At 44.0% G+C, this 15,540-nt stretch overlaps 1 protein-coding gene across 1 annotated transcript in view; it reads right to left on the reverse strand.

The window, feature by feature from the left end:
- PTPRK (protein tyrosine phosphatase receptor type K) overlaps positions 1-13,609 on the reverse strand; it is a 310,488-nt gene extending 296,879 nt beyond the window's left edge. The window contains exons 1-2 of the mRNA XM_074144586.1: positions 13,601-13,609; positions 13,383-13,518 (exon numbers count right to left, since the gene is read on the reverse strand). Coding sequence (XP_074000687.1) covers positions 13,383-13,518; positions 13,601-13,609 — 145 coding nt within the window. The remainder of the gene's footprint in view (positions 1-13,382; positions 13,519-13,600) is intronic.
- Between the last annotated feature and the right edge of the window lie 1,931 nt (positions 13,610-15,540).

Consider the following 15,540-nt stretch of genomic DNA (forward strand, 5'->3'; position numbering starts at 1 on the left):
CGTGCAGTCAAGTAACCATCACTTTTTAACTGCTGACAACCTCTTCTTCCGTATACACTTAATGAAATCCAGTGGAGAACGTTTTGCAACAACGTGCTATCGTACAGCAAAGTGGTCTGGATTATACACCTGAAACCTCCAAAGGAGTTACTTACATGGCTCCCCGCATCTGGAGATGGCACTTACACATAAATGCATATATCCATTGTCTGATAAGAGAGATGAACGGGCGCATCTCTTGGGTTCACACAAGACCCCGTACGAGGGCACTGGCAGGACTACCCAATGAAAAACTTGGGGCTGACAGGGTGGAAATTACATTGTAGTTATCAAGAAACTCAAGACACAAGCTGCTCTAACAGCTTACAGGTGGCACGACCCAACAACTCCCTGTCTGCGTTCTTCTCTCATTTCTGTGCCTCTCCTCCTTCCTGCTCCTTTGCCCCCTGGTGCTGCTGGCTCTGGTGCTCCTCAGACCTTTCCATGAGTCAACTCAACACACTAAGCCAGCCAGATCCAGAAAAACAGCAACGTTTTCCCTGGGATAATGAGTTATATCAGCTCTCAGTAAGCTCTGATGAGTACAACTAGCTGGGGAGGCAGGGGAGGAGAGGGAGTGAAGAGGAGCACAATAATCCCTTTACTCAGCAGTAAGGTATTAGGCTGCCTCACTGTGATCTGCGAAGCTGCAGCCTAATTGGAAACCTATACCAGCTTAATATCTACCTGCAACCACCGTCTAATTAGAAAGCAGAGCCGTTCCTGCCAGCCGAGAGGACAGTGATGAGAACCCACCTACAAAACCTGGAGCCAAAGTCATCTGCTCCCGAGACACTTGTGCCAGGAGGCACAAAGAGCAGAGGAAGCCATCACTTCTGGCACCGCACATGTCACCCACCTACACGTTTTCTTTATTATAAGACAGACCACAAGTTCGGAGATCTCAAAGCGAACCATAGGCTTGGTACAAACGCACACGCAGCGGGAGAAGCCAATGGAAGGGAAAGGCTGGGTTGGCAGATGTCAACTACACCAAAGAGGAAAAATTAATGACAACAGTTTCTCCTGTTTGAACGCCACCTGCTCGCTGATCCCTCAGCCGTGGGAATTAGCCAAGAGAAAATACGCACACAGGAGAAACGCTTGCTTCACACTGCTTGTTGGCTTTCTCTGGAATAGTACGGTACGTCTGATTAGTGTTTATACGTGGCTAGGTTTTCTTCCTCAACGGAGTTAAAAATGGTTTGATCCAAAATAGAGTAAATAGCTGTTATATCCTGACAGCTGCTCTTTAGAAAGACAAAAGAGGAGGAGGAAGTTTTTATTTGGCTTTGTTGCGGGTTTGTGTTGTTTTCTTTTAAACTGCGAGATCCTGAAACATTGACAAAGTACTCACAAATCCCTCAGTAATCACAATTTTGGTGCATTTATGATTCCACACAATATATTAGACACATGAACACAGCACATCTCCCCAGAACGGTGCAATACACGTGCCCCTGAACCAGTATGACTGGCCCAGTGGAGCATTCAAGCCAAGTCAGCTCAATAGCAGGTGGAGAACCTCCGGAAAATAAGGTTAGCTGGAGTAGTAAGTTACTGGTCTGGATAGCCCAGTATTGTACACTAAGTGTGCCTATAAGTTCTTCACTTTTATCCATTTTTTTCTGAAGCTGTGATTTTATACTGTAGAACAGACTGAGAGCTTTAAAAGCTATTTCCTCTGAAACAATAGAAGAGCTAAATGCATCCTCCCTTCATGAAATAAAGAGCAAAACCAAAAATGCACCAAAAAAAAAAAAAAAATGGAAATTAATCCTGCCCTTGTGCTTTTATTACTCCAGAGTATTTCTGAATTATACCTCTCCAGACAAAGTAGTGTCCTGATATCAGGCATTTTTCAAGTCTAGTAGGACAGGTTTAAAACATTCAGTGAAAAAGTAGACTGGTGTTTCCATAGCTGTCTGGCAGGATATCTGACTTCTGTATACTTCTCCACTGATGCACAGCCTCTGCTACAAGCAATCTATTTCAAGGCCCACCAGAAACCTCTGTTCTTTCTTGCTTATAACTTAGATAACTTGATCTGGGTAGTGTGTCACTGTGTCTGTTCTGCTGTTGTGGATGGCACAGGCAGTGGACCTTAACCTCCAAGCCAACCGGTGACACCCTCTGCAGAAGACAAGCTCATACCTCATAGAATGGTTTGGGTTGGAGGGGACCTCAAAGATCATCGAGTTCCAACCCCCTGCCCTGGGCAGGGACACCTCCCACCAGACCAGGTTGCTCAAAGCCCCGTCCAGCCTGGCCTTGAACCCCTCCAGGGATAGGGCAGCCACAGCTTCTCTGGGCATCATACGTGGCCCAGCTCTTCTCCCAAGCCCTGCTGACAACCGCTGTCCATACAACATTTTTTCTTCAGTTCACACTATCAGAGATAGTAAAAGGGACATTCTGCCTCCGCCCAAGATGTATTTATAGTGTAACGCCTCGGGCACACCACATGCACTATGAACTGCAGAAGATGAGGGGACACTCTGGGACAGAAGCACAGCTGCAATAGCATTAGAAGATTGCCACATGTGGAGACCAGTATATTTGAGGCAATGTGGCCACTACCTAAATATCCAGAGAAAGTTCTCAGCACCTAGACCCAGGTTTCTTCTTGGAAGAAACTCAACAGCTTGCTCCAGCAACAGGCCCTGGAGAAACCAGCACGTGTGCTGTGTCGATAATGAAAAGGGCTCAAACCCTTGTATGGAAGTGTCAGTAAATCAAACTAACACTGCGAGTGCACGAAGGGGAAGGAGAGCATGGGAAGAGGTACATGCCCCTCCCCAAGTCACACATGGGCTGCCCTGTAAAACACCCACCATCTCTCTTTGGACAGATGCAAGCTCTGTCCCTCCCGCTGACACGTTCTCCAGGTTTTCCTCCTCAGGAAAGAAGGCGTTTGTTTGGGGTTGCAAACGCCTCTGGGAAAACTCAGCTTCTCACCAAGTATTACAGAACATAGACATTGCCCCCACCAGAGGACCACGCAGCTTTCGACAGTCAAGCCACCCGAGCCTGGGACGTGGCTGAGAGCTGTGCTGAACGGCTTCGTGAAGGAGACAGCAGCCCCTTAAGAGAAAGGGTATGGGGAAGGGGGAGGGGGATTACTTTTTTTTTTTTCCCCTCCAAAAGAGACACTATGTAAAACGCAAATCAAAGTTAAAAATGCATGATTTAATTCAAGTTTTCTTGCTTGCTAATTTTAACTACAGTTTAAATCTGATTAAAACCTGCCCAAGCTGTGGACAGAAGCAACACATTTTGGAATGAAAAAAAACGCACTGCATTTTAAAAGTAGTATTTTTTTTCTGGCAGGTCATGTTCTTCATGGATTTAATTTCTGAATAATATTCTGTAATCTACAGTAGAACATATTTAAAGGAGGTTATGCTTTCCAGTTCAGGTGGAGATGGGAAGAAAGGAAGACAGCTTTGGATGTTGCTGGCTCTGCGGCAACGACGTTACCCACGCTAATGATTAAGCGAGACTCAGAAACACACACAAACATCACACGTGAGGCAAAGCAACCCAACTGAATCTGTCCACGCACCTGACATTAACCTGCTCCTTCTCTAATATATTCACCTAAGCCGTTGCCTCTCCACAGCCTACGTCCTTGCAAATGAGGCTTGTGTGACACCCAATACAAAGGATTTGCCTTCTAAAATTCTCTCTATATAGAAAGGTGGGAAAGGGAAGAAAATAATCCCAGCAAGGACAGGGGGGAGGAGGGCAGAGGGATGAAACAAGCCTTACTGATCATATTTGGCTCGATAACAGCAATTTGAACAAGTATCTGTAAAAGTAATGGTAGAAATGCCCAAATTAAAAAAATCTCATTGTTTCCAGAATACAGTCATTCCATTAGTTCACCACAATCTAAGGAAAAAAAAAAGTTTAAATCATCTCAGTTGATTCAGTATCTGCTCTGTAAAATAATACAATTTTATTATTACCGCAGCTTTAGTCACTATTAGCAAACATCAACGATTGCTGCATCAGCACAGACTTGCAGCCAAAGCACAACAAGGGAACATAAATTACATACTGAGCAGCAAAAGGTTTAGAGCTCAGAAATCAATATTTAAGCAGACAGGAAAATTTCAGACACACTACATGAAAAAATGTGGAGGAAAAGTATCACTTCCCTCTGTTTTGTTGCTATTACGTGACTGCCTGAATTTCACCTCACCTTACTTTAAGGTTTTCTGCTTGTTTTTACAGGCATTGCTCCTTCTGTTGTTGGGGTTGCCATTGCCGAGGTTATAGATAGGCAATTCCGGTATTAGTTTCCAGTTGCAGAACAGATCCTGCATTAAAAGTGGGATTGGGAATGCCCTTAACTCTGCCGTGAATCCAAAGTAGCTCACTGCTGCGCTTCCACTGCTAACAGGCTCCGTCTCTGATGTGACAGAAGTGAGAAGTTAACAGGGGAAGGGGAGATAGTCCCTCAGACCGTGAGGGACGAAGGGTTACCACAGCACCTTCACCGCAGAAATACATGGTATTTCGTAATATTACTGCTTCACAAATAATAACATACATTAGCAACCACTGCACATTACTCATTCTATGAAAGGGCTTTTTTCCATCTTGTCTGAACACCATTCTTTTTCATACCCTGGGGTGGTTTTCCTTCGCTGCCTCCCCCAAATAATTCCCAGGCTCTGTTTTTATTTTCCCTGTTCCAAGTAGTAAAATTATTTTACTTTTTCCCCGCTTTACTTCTAACCTGGCTGCTTCCATCTCCTGGTTGCTTCAATCTGGCATTCATTGGCCTGGTAAAAACTGCCCACAGGTGAGTGGGAGCAGAAAGCAGAGCAACGATGCTCCCACTCAGGGCTACCTACAGAAATGTCAAAGCTAAAGAACAGGAGATGCCAGAAACATGCAAAAATAAATTCACATACACTAGTTGGCTGCTTTTTAATCTGTCCAAAAGGTTTAATCAAGCCAAAGGGTACAAAGCCACCAGATGTGCTGTGCCCGTGCCACGGTATAGCTATAGCAGCCTTCCAATATCTGAAGGGAGCCTCCAGGAGAGCCGGAGAGGGACTCTCTGTCAGGAGATGTAGTGACAGGACAAGAGGTAATGGTTTTAAATTGGAAGAGGGGAGATTTAGATTAGATATTAGGAGGAAATTCTTTGCTGTGAGGGTGGTGAGACACTGGAACAGGTTGCCCAGGGAAGCTGTGGATGCCCCATCCCTGGAGGGGTTCAAGGCCAGGCTGGATGGGGCTTTGAGCAACCTGGTCTGGTGGGAGGTGTCCCTGCCCATGGCAGGGGGTTGGAACTGGATGATCTTTAAGGTCCCTTCCAACTCTAACCATTCTATGATCTGTGCCCATGCTCCGAGCCAAACGAAGCCACCTGAGAAGCAACAGGACCTTAGTTCAGATCTGGCCCTCCGCTACACTCCAAATAGCCAGAAAATTCCAAGGCAAAGCCTACTGCTGTTATCTACAGGAGGAAAAATAAATATATATGTGTGTATATATATATATATATACACACACACGCAGGCAGTCCAAGAGTGAAAATGATGGTAGGACAATGGCACAACAGGCAGATGCAGAAGGGAAAGGCAGGGCTGGCTTGCTCCTCTCCATGCAGGGGAGCAGTGAGAAATCCAACCAGCACTAGTTCCAGCCTCACACACTCTGATTGTCAAATCCCTCAAATCATCTGGAACACCTTCTAGGCTACCAAGGTGCAATTCAACCCCTGTTTTCCCCAAAACTCCAAAAGACTAACACAGTACCGTTTTGCTTTCTTCTTCCCCTTTCACAACGCTACCGAAACAGCGGCTTCGGGTAACACCTCTCACTGACGCTCACAGTTCCCCAGGGAGCAGCTGGCTTCAGAGAAGCAACGAAAAACTTCCACTTCCAGCCGGGCTCCAGTTTAGCAGTGGTAAGAGTTGACCAGAACTGGCCATTTCTCCCCACCCCGACAGCGCTGCACTGATGGCCAACGCCATCTGAACTTCTCCCGATACAGACACCACGAGCAAGGACGCTATCATGAACGCTGTGACAGCCCCAGCACATGGCAAATTTAGTCATTTTTGGTCCCTGCGTGGCAAAGGTAGTTTTGTCCAAGATTAACCTACTACTACTATGGAACTCTACCCGCAGTAAACAGGTTTCTCACTTTGCTTCAATTTATTACTCCAGATTTAGAGAAATAAACTCATACTTCAGTTTTTCGAATTCCTCAACTAATTCTTCAAATACTAAACTAGGAAAGAAAGGAGGAACAAAGAAAGGGAAAGAGCAGTATCTCAGAAGGCAGCATTGTACATAGCTTTCACTGGAGTTTGGTTGCGCTATACTCAAAATAACAATATGACAGATTTTTTCTAAAACTTAATTGATACCACTGAAATACACTCATTCAACACATACAGCAAGTAAAAAGATAAGCTACTCGAGAACAAATGAGCTTTTTGGACTTCCATATTGCATGGAAGAGGTACGGCTCAACAAAATAGTATTATAACTTTAAAGAAAAATAAAAAAGAACACCCAAACAAATATCACTCTACGTAAACAGCTGTAGCAGCTGGCCTTGAAGGTGAAGTATATTTTGTGCAAATACAGCAAGTAATCTTTTTTTAAACGTTGTCTTTCGCTACCCAGAGGAAAAAGAATAAATCCATCTGTGTCAATGAACGAAAAACCAACATATGGGTGTTACTCGTATGTGAAAGTCATTTCTATTCCTACAAAACCCTTACTTTTCCTAATCCTGTGCCTAAACTTCCAAATAAAAAATGACTTATCTAAACGTACCAAAGCACTGCTACACTGTGCATTATCTACAAAGCCTTCCCTGCATCCCACTCCTCTTTTCACTTCATACCAAGTGAAGTGCACTTGAGAACAACAGGGAACCCTTGGAATTAGTCAATAGATTGATTAATGCACTGTACTGAGCAGGCCAAACAGGAGCAGGATGTTTACAGGTGTTCTTTAGGTAGACATTAATTGCACTGCACTGAGGAGGTCGGTTTCTTTCTGTTAAAGATGCTACTAACGAATAATACAGACAAGAAACCAACTACAAGGCTTCCTGAATAAAAAAAAATAGTAAAATATGCTTTTCTGAGAAGTATTTGAAATAAATTCAGCTCTGCATTGTACTGACAAGTTAAACAGGAAACAAGTACCAGTCAACTTTTGGGGCCAAGGAGTGGATGAAGGCTGAAGAATGCGAGTAAGAAAAAAAGTTCTCTCAGTCACCTTAAATAAAACCTATCTAATGCCACCACATAAAGAAATGTAAGAGGAGGAAAGACAACCGGAATTTCTTAGCAGCCCTAAACGCAGATCCAAGCTTTTACAACTTATTTCATAATGTAATGACCCAGACAAGCTTTCAACGATCAAACTTTAAAAACCACTACCTTCCTGAACTGCATTTGCCAATCCATGGGCTGGTCAATAAATTCCCTTGCGCGCAGTTTCTCTGATCTATTACCTTCATCCTGGCAACGTGAGCCACAACCTTGAAAAGTCAGTTCTCAACTGCCAGTGGACTGGAAAACTTTGTCTATTAAAATAAAGAGACCCCGAAAGCACCCTGTTTGAACTCCACCCTTCCTCAGCGCAAAGCAGCAAGTGGGCACGTGGTGTGTGGATTGAAGCTCGGACACGGAGCTCGGAGATCAGAGCTTCACCACCAGGATGTAGTGAAGAGTTCTCCTGCTCCTCACCGAGCTCTCGTCTTCCCAGCTCCTCAAGAAACACCCAGCTCTCGCCAGACACTGCTTTCCTGTTAACTTTGGTCTGACCGTACCCGTACACAGCCACGTAATTAAAATTTATTCATTGGTTGGTGGTTTCATTTCTACAGGCAAAAAATTCAGGTACAAAGTGAACCAAAAGGCCAAAAGTCTCATCTATATGACCCCTACGCTACAGCTTTGCTTCTTGAGCCACACTCATATGAAATTTATATTAAAATACAAATTTCATGACCTTCTGGCTCCCCTTTCTCATTTATACATTTCATAAACACTTACACTGGTCCTGTGCTGAAATTCATTTGGGTCACACAGGTGACACAAAAGCCATTTCCTTCCTGTACGAGGCAGAAAAACAGCACACAACTGACCTTCCAGATCACAACAAATGCTCAACACTGTTTGTACAGGAAAAATTAAAGTTGCATGCAAATCTAAGGGTGTAATTCTCATATTTCTTCCAGGCGCCCCCGAGGTTTACAGAACCCCCGTGACCCCCCCCCCCCGCCCCATGCCACCAGCTCCCACGGGCCCCACCAGCTGCACCAGCACAACAACTCCTTACAGCTGCACAATCATCGCGGTTAACGAACTGACACATACTCTCTTTTCTTTTTTCCCCCTCCCCCTTGGTTATGATTTTTCAATCCACACCAGTTCACAGCCACAGGCACAACAGAGCAACTGGGAGGAGGCAGCAACGTGAGGATGCCTCTGGGAACGAGGGGACATGGGAATGAGCAGCCAGCAACATTCTGCCTAAAACCTATAGAAACAAAAAATTACTGTGAAAGCTAAAATTACTTGTCAACACGCTTCCTCCCATCTCCATTGCTTTTCGTTGCGCATGTTCTCCATTCTGAAATAACCACGCCGTCCTCCACCAGGGACCCCAAAACATCAGCCTGAACCAGAATATGCAATGTTTTACTGTTCAGGACTGGTTTGCTTCTTTTCCTTTTTTTTTTTTTTCTTTGTCCTTTCAAAGATTAGTGAATTTAGTTTTATTCTTTAAAATGAGGCAACATATAAGGTCATACGTCGTTTCTGTAAAGCAAACTAATTTCTGCAATACTCTTCACTGTAAAAAAATAAACTTTGCGTTTGCAGAACACACTACTACTAAAGAACATCTTTAGAGATGTAATCTGTTCTCCTCTAGTCAAGCTACGTGACAAGTGCAACTAAGTACCTCACCCACTACTGTTAATTCATTTTCCTCGGATTTCTAGAGACACAATGCAAAAAAATTAGTACACATCCAATCCGGGCACATTATCCATCTGAGAGCCCAGAAATAAGATGTCCATCTCAGCATGTCACTATTGTCCACTATAATTTAGACGTTCTTCAAATTGCATTTGTATCCAGGAGGGTAATAGCCCTTACATTAAAAAAGCCCTTCATTAAGTGGCTCCCCATCACGCAGCCCATTACAGGCGCTCGTGCCCTGACCCTGCATAGTCTCACAATAATGCTGCTTTTAAGAGGCAAACCAAACAGGGTAAATAAACTATCTTCTTTATCTAAGGGTAAAAACATCAGTAAATAATATTAATAAGGACAAAACTACTCCTTCGCACATCCTCAGTGATAGAAGAAAGCACTATTATCTAAGTCTTCTGCAAAACAAAGTTTTCCACACATAATGAATAGTCCCCTAAATAACTGGGAGAACTCCATAGCCAGAAAACATAATGCATGGTCTAAAGGGTTCACTTCAATGTATAGATGTCTTTCTTCAGAGGTACAAAGACCAACCGGTAAATACTTTGACTTCGTTTTTGTCACCATGTCTACAAAAATAGAGCACTCTGTCACCAATTTTGCCTCACACAAAATGCAAATCCACACTTGTGGAGCCAATTCTACATAAAGAACAACTCAATAGCCTTGGACATTCAACCTTCAATGATGTCAAGAGAAGGGGGCATATTTTACTTTAGAAGTACTTAAAAACCTGAATGGCTTGGAAAAGGTGATTAGGAATCAGCTTTGCTCACTTCCTGCTACAGGACATGAGGCCAACACATATCAAATAGAAATAACGCGCGAGTTCAAAACAAGTCCCTGGAGGGGTTCAAGGCCAGGCTGGATGGGGCTTTGAGCAACCTGCTCTAGTGGAGGTGTCCCTGCCCAGGGCAGGGGGTTGGAACTCGATGATCTTTAAGGTCCTTTCCAACTCTAACAGTTCTATGATTCTAAGTAGAAAGAGCTGTGTCTTCCCATGATTTGTAGCAAATGCTGGCAGTTATAGGACACAGCAGATATTAGAAGTCCTCAAGGAGCCTACAGACAGCAAGACAAAGCTGACAGAAAGACATGGATCCATTGAGAACATCACGAATAAAGACCATTTCTGGTTGAGGAAATTCCTAAATGACAAAATGCTGGAAACTGGGAGAGCGTTCAGGGCATGATCACCACTCATTTATCTTACTCCTCCCCAGACAACTCTTAACGGCTGCTCTCAAAAACCAGCAGACCTTTAGCTTGATCCAGCACAGTTGCTCCTCTATGCTCTTAGAAACCTAATGCTGGACATCGGGTGTTTTCCAAGGTTTTAGTAAGTAATCCAAAGGTTTTACCACGTAAGCTGCAGTTCAAACAATTTATAAGTTGGAATTTAAAGCTGTATACAAGCACCTGCTCTACGTATTCACTTAATTGTGAAATTAATCGTTAAGTACTGCATTTATTTTTCTCATAACAGAAGTGGCTTTTGCCTTTGCTCATAATTTGAGGTCAGTACAAAAAGAATCTGAAGTTGCATTAATTGCTCAGAGGTAATCACACTTGCCTTACCAGTAGTGTTTACTATTGCTCTATCTGCAAAATGCTTGCCATTATCACAAGCTTTCACATTTTCATAGCACTCCAAAGCATTTTGGAGTGCCATTAGGTCTGAAATTTCCCACAATTTGTCCTTCTCCAAAGCACAGCATTGAGTTAAAACCCTCCCTTGAATCAAAAGTAAAACATGAACTTGTCAAATTTTTCTTTTTTCCTATTTTCCACGTCCTTTTCTCTCTCTCTCTTTTTTTTTTTTTTCTTAACAGGACTGTCTGAAGTGAACGAAGACTAAAAATTGACATTTGAAAATTGAATATAATCCTTTATGACTACAATGGTTCTGGGGGAATCTGGTGAAGCTAGAACCCTAAAAGTCACATACTCAGTGTGAGAGTATTAACTTTTTAACATAATGGCAAACAGCACTCCTTCTGAGACAAAGCCGTACTGGAACATGTATTCCCGTACAAAGGGCAAGCCCAGGACTGTGCATCGGATGCCAGAGAGGTGTAAGGGACGAGGGCTACAAACCCTGCAAAGGGCATCCGTGGGGAGAACATCTACACGTGCGTTAGGGAGCTTTGAGCCCAGCTGCAGGATTATAGACCCCGAGAAGAAGAGATGGAGAGAAAACCATCCCTACGCCAGCACTTTGCTTTCTGCACTGCTCAGCTTTCCTGGGCGCCCCTTTTCTCCTCTCGTTCTCTCACCAAACCGGGAAAAGTGGGCTGACTCACGTCCCGAGGAGATCCCTGGCTTCTACAAGGTTAGAAAACCCGGCACTTTTTTCAAAGTGAAAACAGCAGTAGTTTAATTTTTACCGATACCTTCATTACCACATCTTATTCTGCTTGGCTAACTCCTTCCCGAGCAGCGGACTGCTTCCCAACCTGCCGTTTCCACAGTGAGCAGGCAGGGTCAGCAATGTTAAAACACTGCACGGCAGATAATTGCACAATTATTTCCCTCCCGCTTTTGCTTGAACCTCTTTGCTGCTCCACTTCCCCGCAGACCCACCGGAGGAATTCAGCGCTCATTTCAGAACTGTGTTACGTTCTTAGACTTCATATAAAATCACGCTATTTCAAACACAAAAGAGCTCAAGTATTTAGACTGATCTAAATCTAAATTTGAGGATCTAGACCATAGATCCTCAGAATCTGAAGACCAAACTTCTTAAGGGCAGCTCATCAGATGAGACCGCTCCTTTGAGCCTGGATCTCAACTACCAAACATCAAACTTTTAAACAGTGGTCCAAGAAGCGTAGAATTCTATCCAGAAGAAGAAAAATAATAATAATCAGAGATTCTCCTGTATCTGTTCTGGACTATCTCTGCAACATTACTTTATCCTCCTAGATTTTATTGAGCAGCCACAATGTCACATACAGATTCCTCCAGAAGAGCCCACGTGCCACAGTCAGAAAAAGGGTCTGTAGCAGAACTGAACCAAAATCTGGTGCCAAAGTCAGAGAGCACTGTACCATCTAACCCTGAAAACCGCCTAAGGATGACAGGTCTGTTATCTGGGAGAAGCAAGAAGCAGCTATCTTGTCATTTAGATTCATTCAAATTACAATTCCTCAAATTGCTTTCTTCCTGTACGGAGTGTGCCTGAAGTCTGAGAATAACAACTTTTTTTACCAAATGGTGCTCCCATCTCAATTAAAATACCTCCCCCATTTTAACAAACCATGTAGGCTCTGAAAAACACAAACTGAAAAGTAAGTCATTTCTGCCTTCCTAGGGGAGATATTATTGGGAATGTGTTAATATCATCATGAATGCCGAGGCTCCAGGGCTTAATCTCACTCTTCCGTACGGAAACTGGAAGCACCAAGCAGTCCATTAAGGAAAGTGTGGATCTTGCTTAACCTGTTTTGTAAGATATGGGGCATGGTGACAGCTACTCAGATCAGTGACTCCAACGCAGGGAGAACCCAGCTAGTCAGCAGTTATGAAGTAAAGTTACATACATTAACCACCCATTAATAATCCACAACAATATCTAAAAAGCAGGGAAAGGAATGGTGCAGAGGTTAGGTTACGTCTGTGTGGCAACATCTCCCACTCCTTCTCCACACATACCTCACTTCACAAAACCTTTCAGATACAAATAAAATAGCCATGACCTTTTTTCCTCCTCTGCATGATTAATTACTTAATGTACTATTAATTGGAAAATGTAGCTGAATTTCAAATGCTTTCATTTTCTCAGCATATCATGCTGTCTGGGAAGCGCCGATTAAGCTGTTCATCAAAGGTGAGCAGGCAAGGTCATGTAGGCTGTACCTCTTCAGTTATTCATTACCTGTCCTAAATAGTAATTAACAACGGCAATATTTCCATAAATCAAAGCTTTTCTGATTACCTTCAGATGAGGAGCGGTTGGGGAGAGGGGAGGGAAGGAATCAGTGTATGGGGTTTTGCACATATCCTTTTTTTCACCATTTGTTCTAATGCACACCTGAATAATTCAATGGATACGTTAACTGTCACTGAAGATGTGGAACTTCACTGAGAGCCAACAGGAATTCCACGCAGAATAAAGAGGCGGTTATGGCTTCCTTTCTCCTTTCCCTATCCCCCCTAGCTTTAAAGGGGGATTTGATCTACAAACCTTTCTCAATTATCAAGATTGTTATATTTATTATTTTTCTTTCTTTTTATTACCTCCATTATCAAGGTTAAAGTGGAGATCACAAAGTATGCCCCCACGGGCATATTCAGCGAGGCCCTGAGTCACCAGAGAAACTTATCCCTTCAGTATCTGGGGAGGGTTCTCACCTTGAGGCAACTCGGGCGGCAAATAGTGAGGCTCCTGAGCACTGACGTGTACCCAGTCGAAGTCATCGTAAAGGTCTTGGTGGTAGTCACAGGGTCCAGGACCATCATCGAACGTACATCCTCCTGGGGAAGAAATCTGTTATTAGTTTTTTTAAAAGCATAGATTTTCCAAGAGTCAAGCAGAGGTGTTCCTCCAGGGCATACCACAGCGCCGGAGCCTGTGGCATGGTTCACAGACACCTCTGCAAAGCTAAAACCCACATCATGGAATGACCTGGGTTGGAAGGGACCTTTCAGATCATCCAGTTCAGCCATCAACCTAACTTCGATAAAAACCATCACTGACCCATGTCCCTCAGCACCACGTCTACCTGCCTTTTAAATACCTCCAGGGATGGGGCCTCCACCACTGCCCTGGGCAGCCCATTCCAAGGCTTCATAACCCTTTCAGTGGAGAAATTGTTCCTAATATCCAATCTGAACCTCCCCTGGTGCAACTTGAGGCCGTTTCCTCTTGTCCCATCGCCTGTTCCTTGGGAGAAGAGACCGACCCCCCCTGGCTACAACCCTCCTTTCAGGGAGCTGTAGAGAGCGAGAAGGTCTCCCCTCAGCCTCCTTTTCTCCAGGCTGAACACCCCCAGCTCCCTCAGCCGCTCCTCACAAGACTTGTGCTCCAGACCCCTCACCAGCTCCGTTGCCCTTCTCTGGACGTGCTCCAGCCCCTAAATGTCTTTCTTGGAGTGAAGAGCCCAGAACTGGACACAGCCCCCGAGGTGGAGCCTCACCAGTGCCCAGTACAGGGGGACCATCACTGCCCCAGTCCTGCTGGCCACACTGTTAATGACGCAGGCCAGGATGCTGAGCCCAAGTGAAACCTGGCCCACCCTCTGGGTGACAAAAAGCACGAGGTTATTCTAAACCATGGGGGAAACCGAAAATAACGGGCCAGGCTTAAAAAGTAAAGGGGCAAATCAACAACTCAGTGCACTGAAAGCACAAGTAGTCCAAACACCGACAATGAGGATACATAGTGTGCCCAAAACAAAAGCAGTCCAACAAAATGATTAAAATTACTTCGAAATGAACTAATTGCTGCAGAATGAACTGGGTAATCTTGCTTTATTAAATCAATCTAGCATAACAGCACACAAATTAGAGGCACTTTTTCAGGGTCACAGAAACAACGGATATGAAAACCTTAGAACAAAAGTTGTGAGGAGAAGTGACAGGGAAAAAGAAGAAAGAAAAAACCCAAATAAATCCTCCATAGCCCAGTAATGTCTGCTCTGCCTCATTCAGAAACTTTTTTATTACATTCTCCACTCACGGCAATTCAGTAGAGTGGGAAAGAGAGAGAAGAAAACATGACGGTTATGGGAAGAGATCAAGGTCTGAAAGAGAGGAAACAAAGGAATCAAAAGAGCCTGGTTCCAGACAAAGTAGAGCATAAATGCAAGAAACTACAGATGCCACACACATAACTTTGCGGGATCTGTTATCTCCATTCATGATATACAGTCCTTGAATTTGCTCCTCCTGCTCAAAAATAAAAGGCAAGACCAGGAGAAGGTAAAAGAGAAAGCACAGCACCTTCATCTTTATTTAGGCAGTAATTTCTTAGTCCAGAAAAGACGTTATATAAGAACTCAAGAATTAGATTATGAACAACTGGAAATCGGGGGCGCTATTTCTTGCACCCTCTCTTCCCTGTCCTCAATAGTTAGGGCATATCGATCCAATTAACAACTGCTCTTACAACAAAAATTCCTCATTAAGACAACACCTTTAGAGTAACGGGAGCATTTGTGATGATTTCACCGTCTGAGTTTTTGACTCCAAAATATGGGACAGGTCCTGCAGGTTCTGAGAAAAAACAAACAAACAAATCCTTACTATGGATTCCAGTTATTCTAGTGTCACCCTCCAATGAGTCACTGTCACTCCATCAACAGCCGCCACGCTCCCATGCCCGCCGGGCTCTCTCCAGTCCACGCTCCATCCCAGGGGAGAACGGGCTGGAGGTGGGGAAGGGGGAGAACGAGGACTGAACAGAGAACAGGAAAAGAGGACTGCGCATGTAGGTCACCAAATTGAGGATAAAAATATTTTTTAACCTGCGTAAAAAGGAGTATTCAAATGTCACACAGCAGGAAGAAAG

The sequence above is a fragment of the Numenius arquata genome, chromosome 2, assembly GCF_964106895.1.
Source record: "Numenius arquata chromosome 2, bNumArq3.hap1.1, whole genome shotgun sequence".
Taxonomy (NCBI): domain Eukaryota; kingdom Metazoa; phylum Chordata; class Aves; order Charadriiformes; family Scolopacidae; genus Numenius; species Numenius arquata.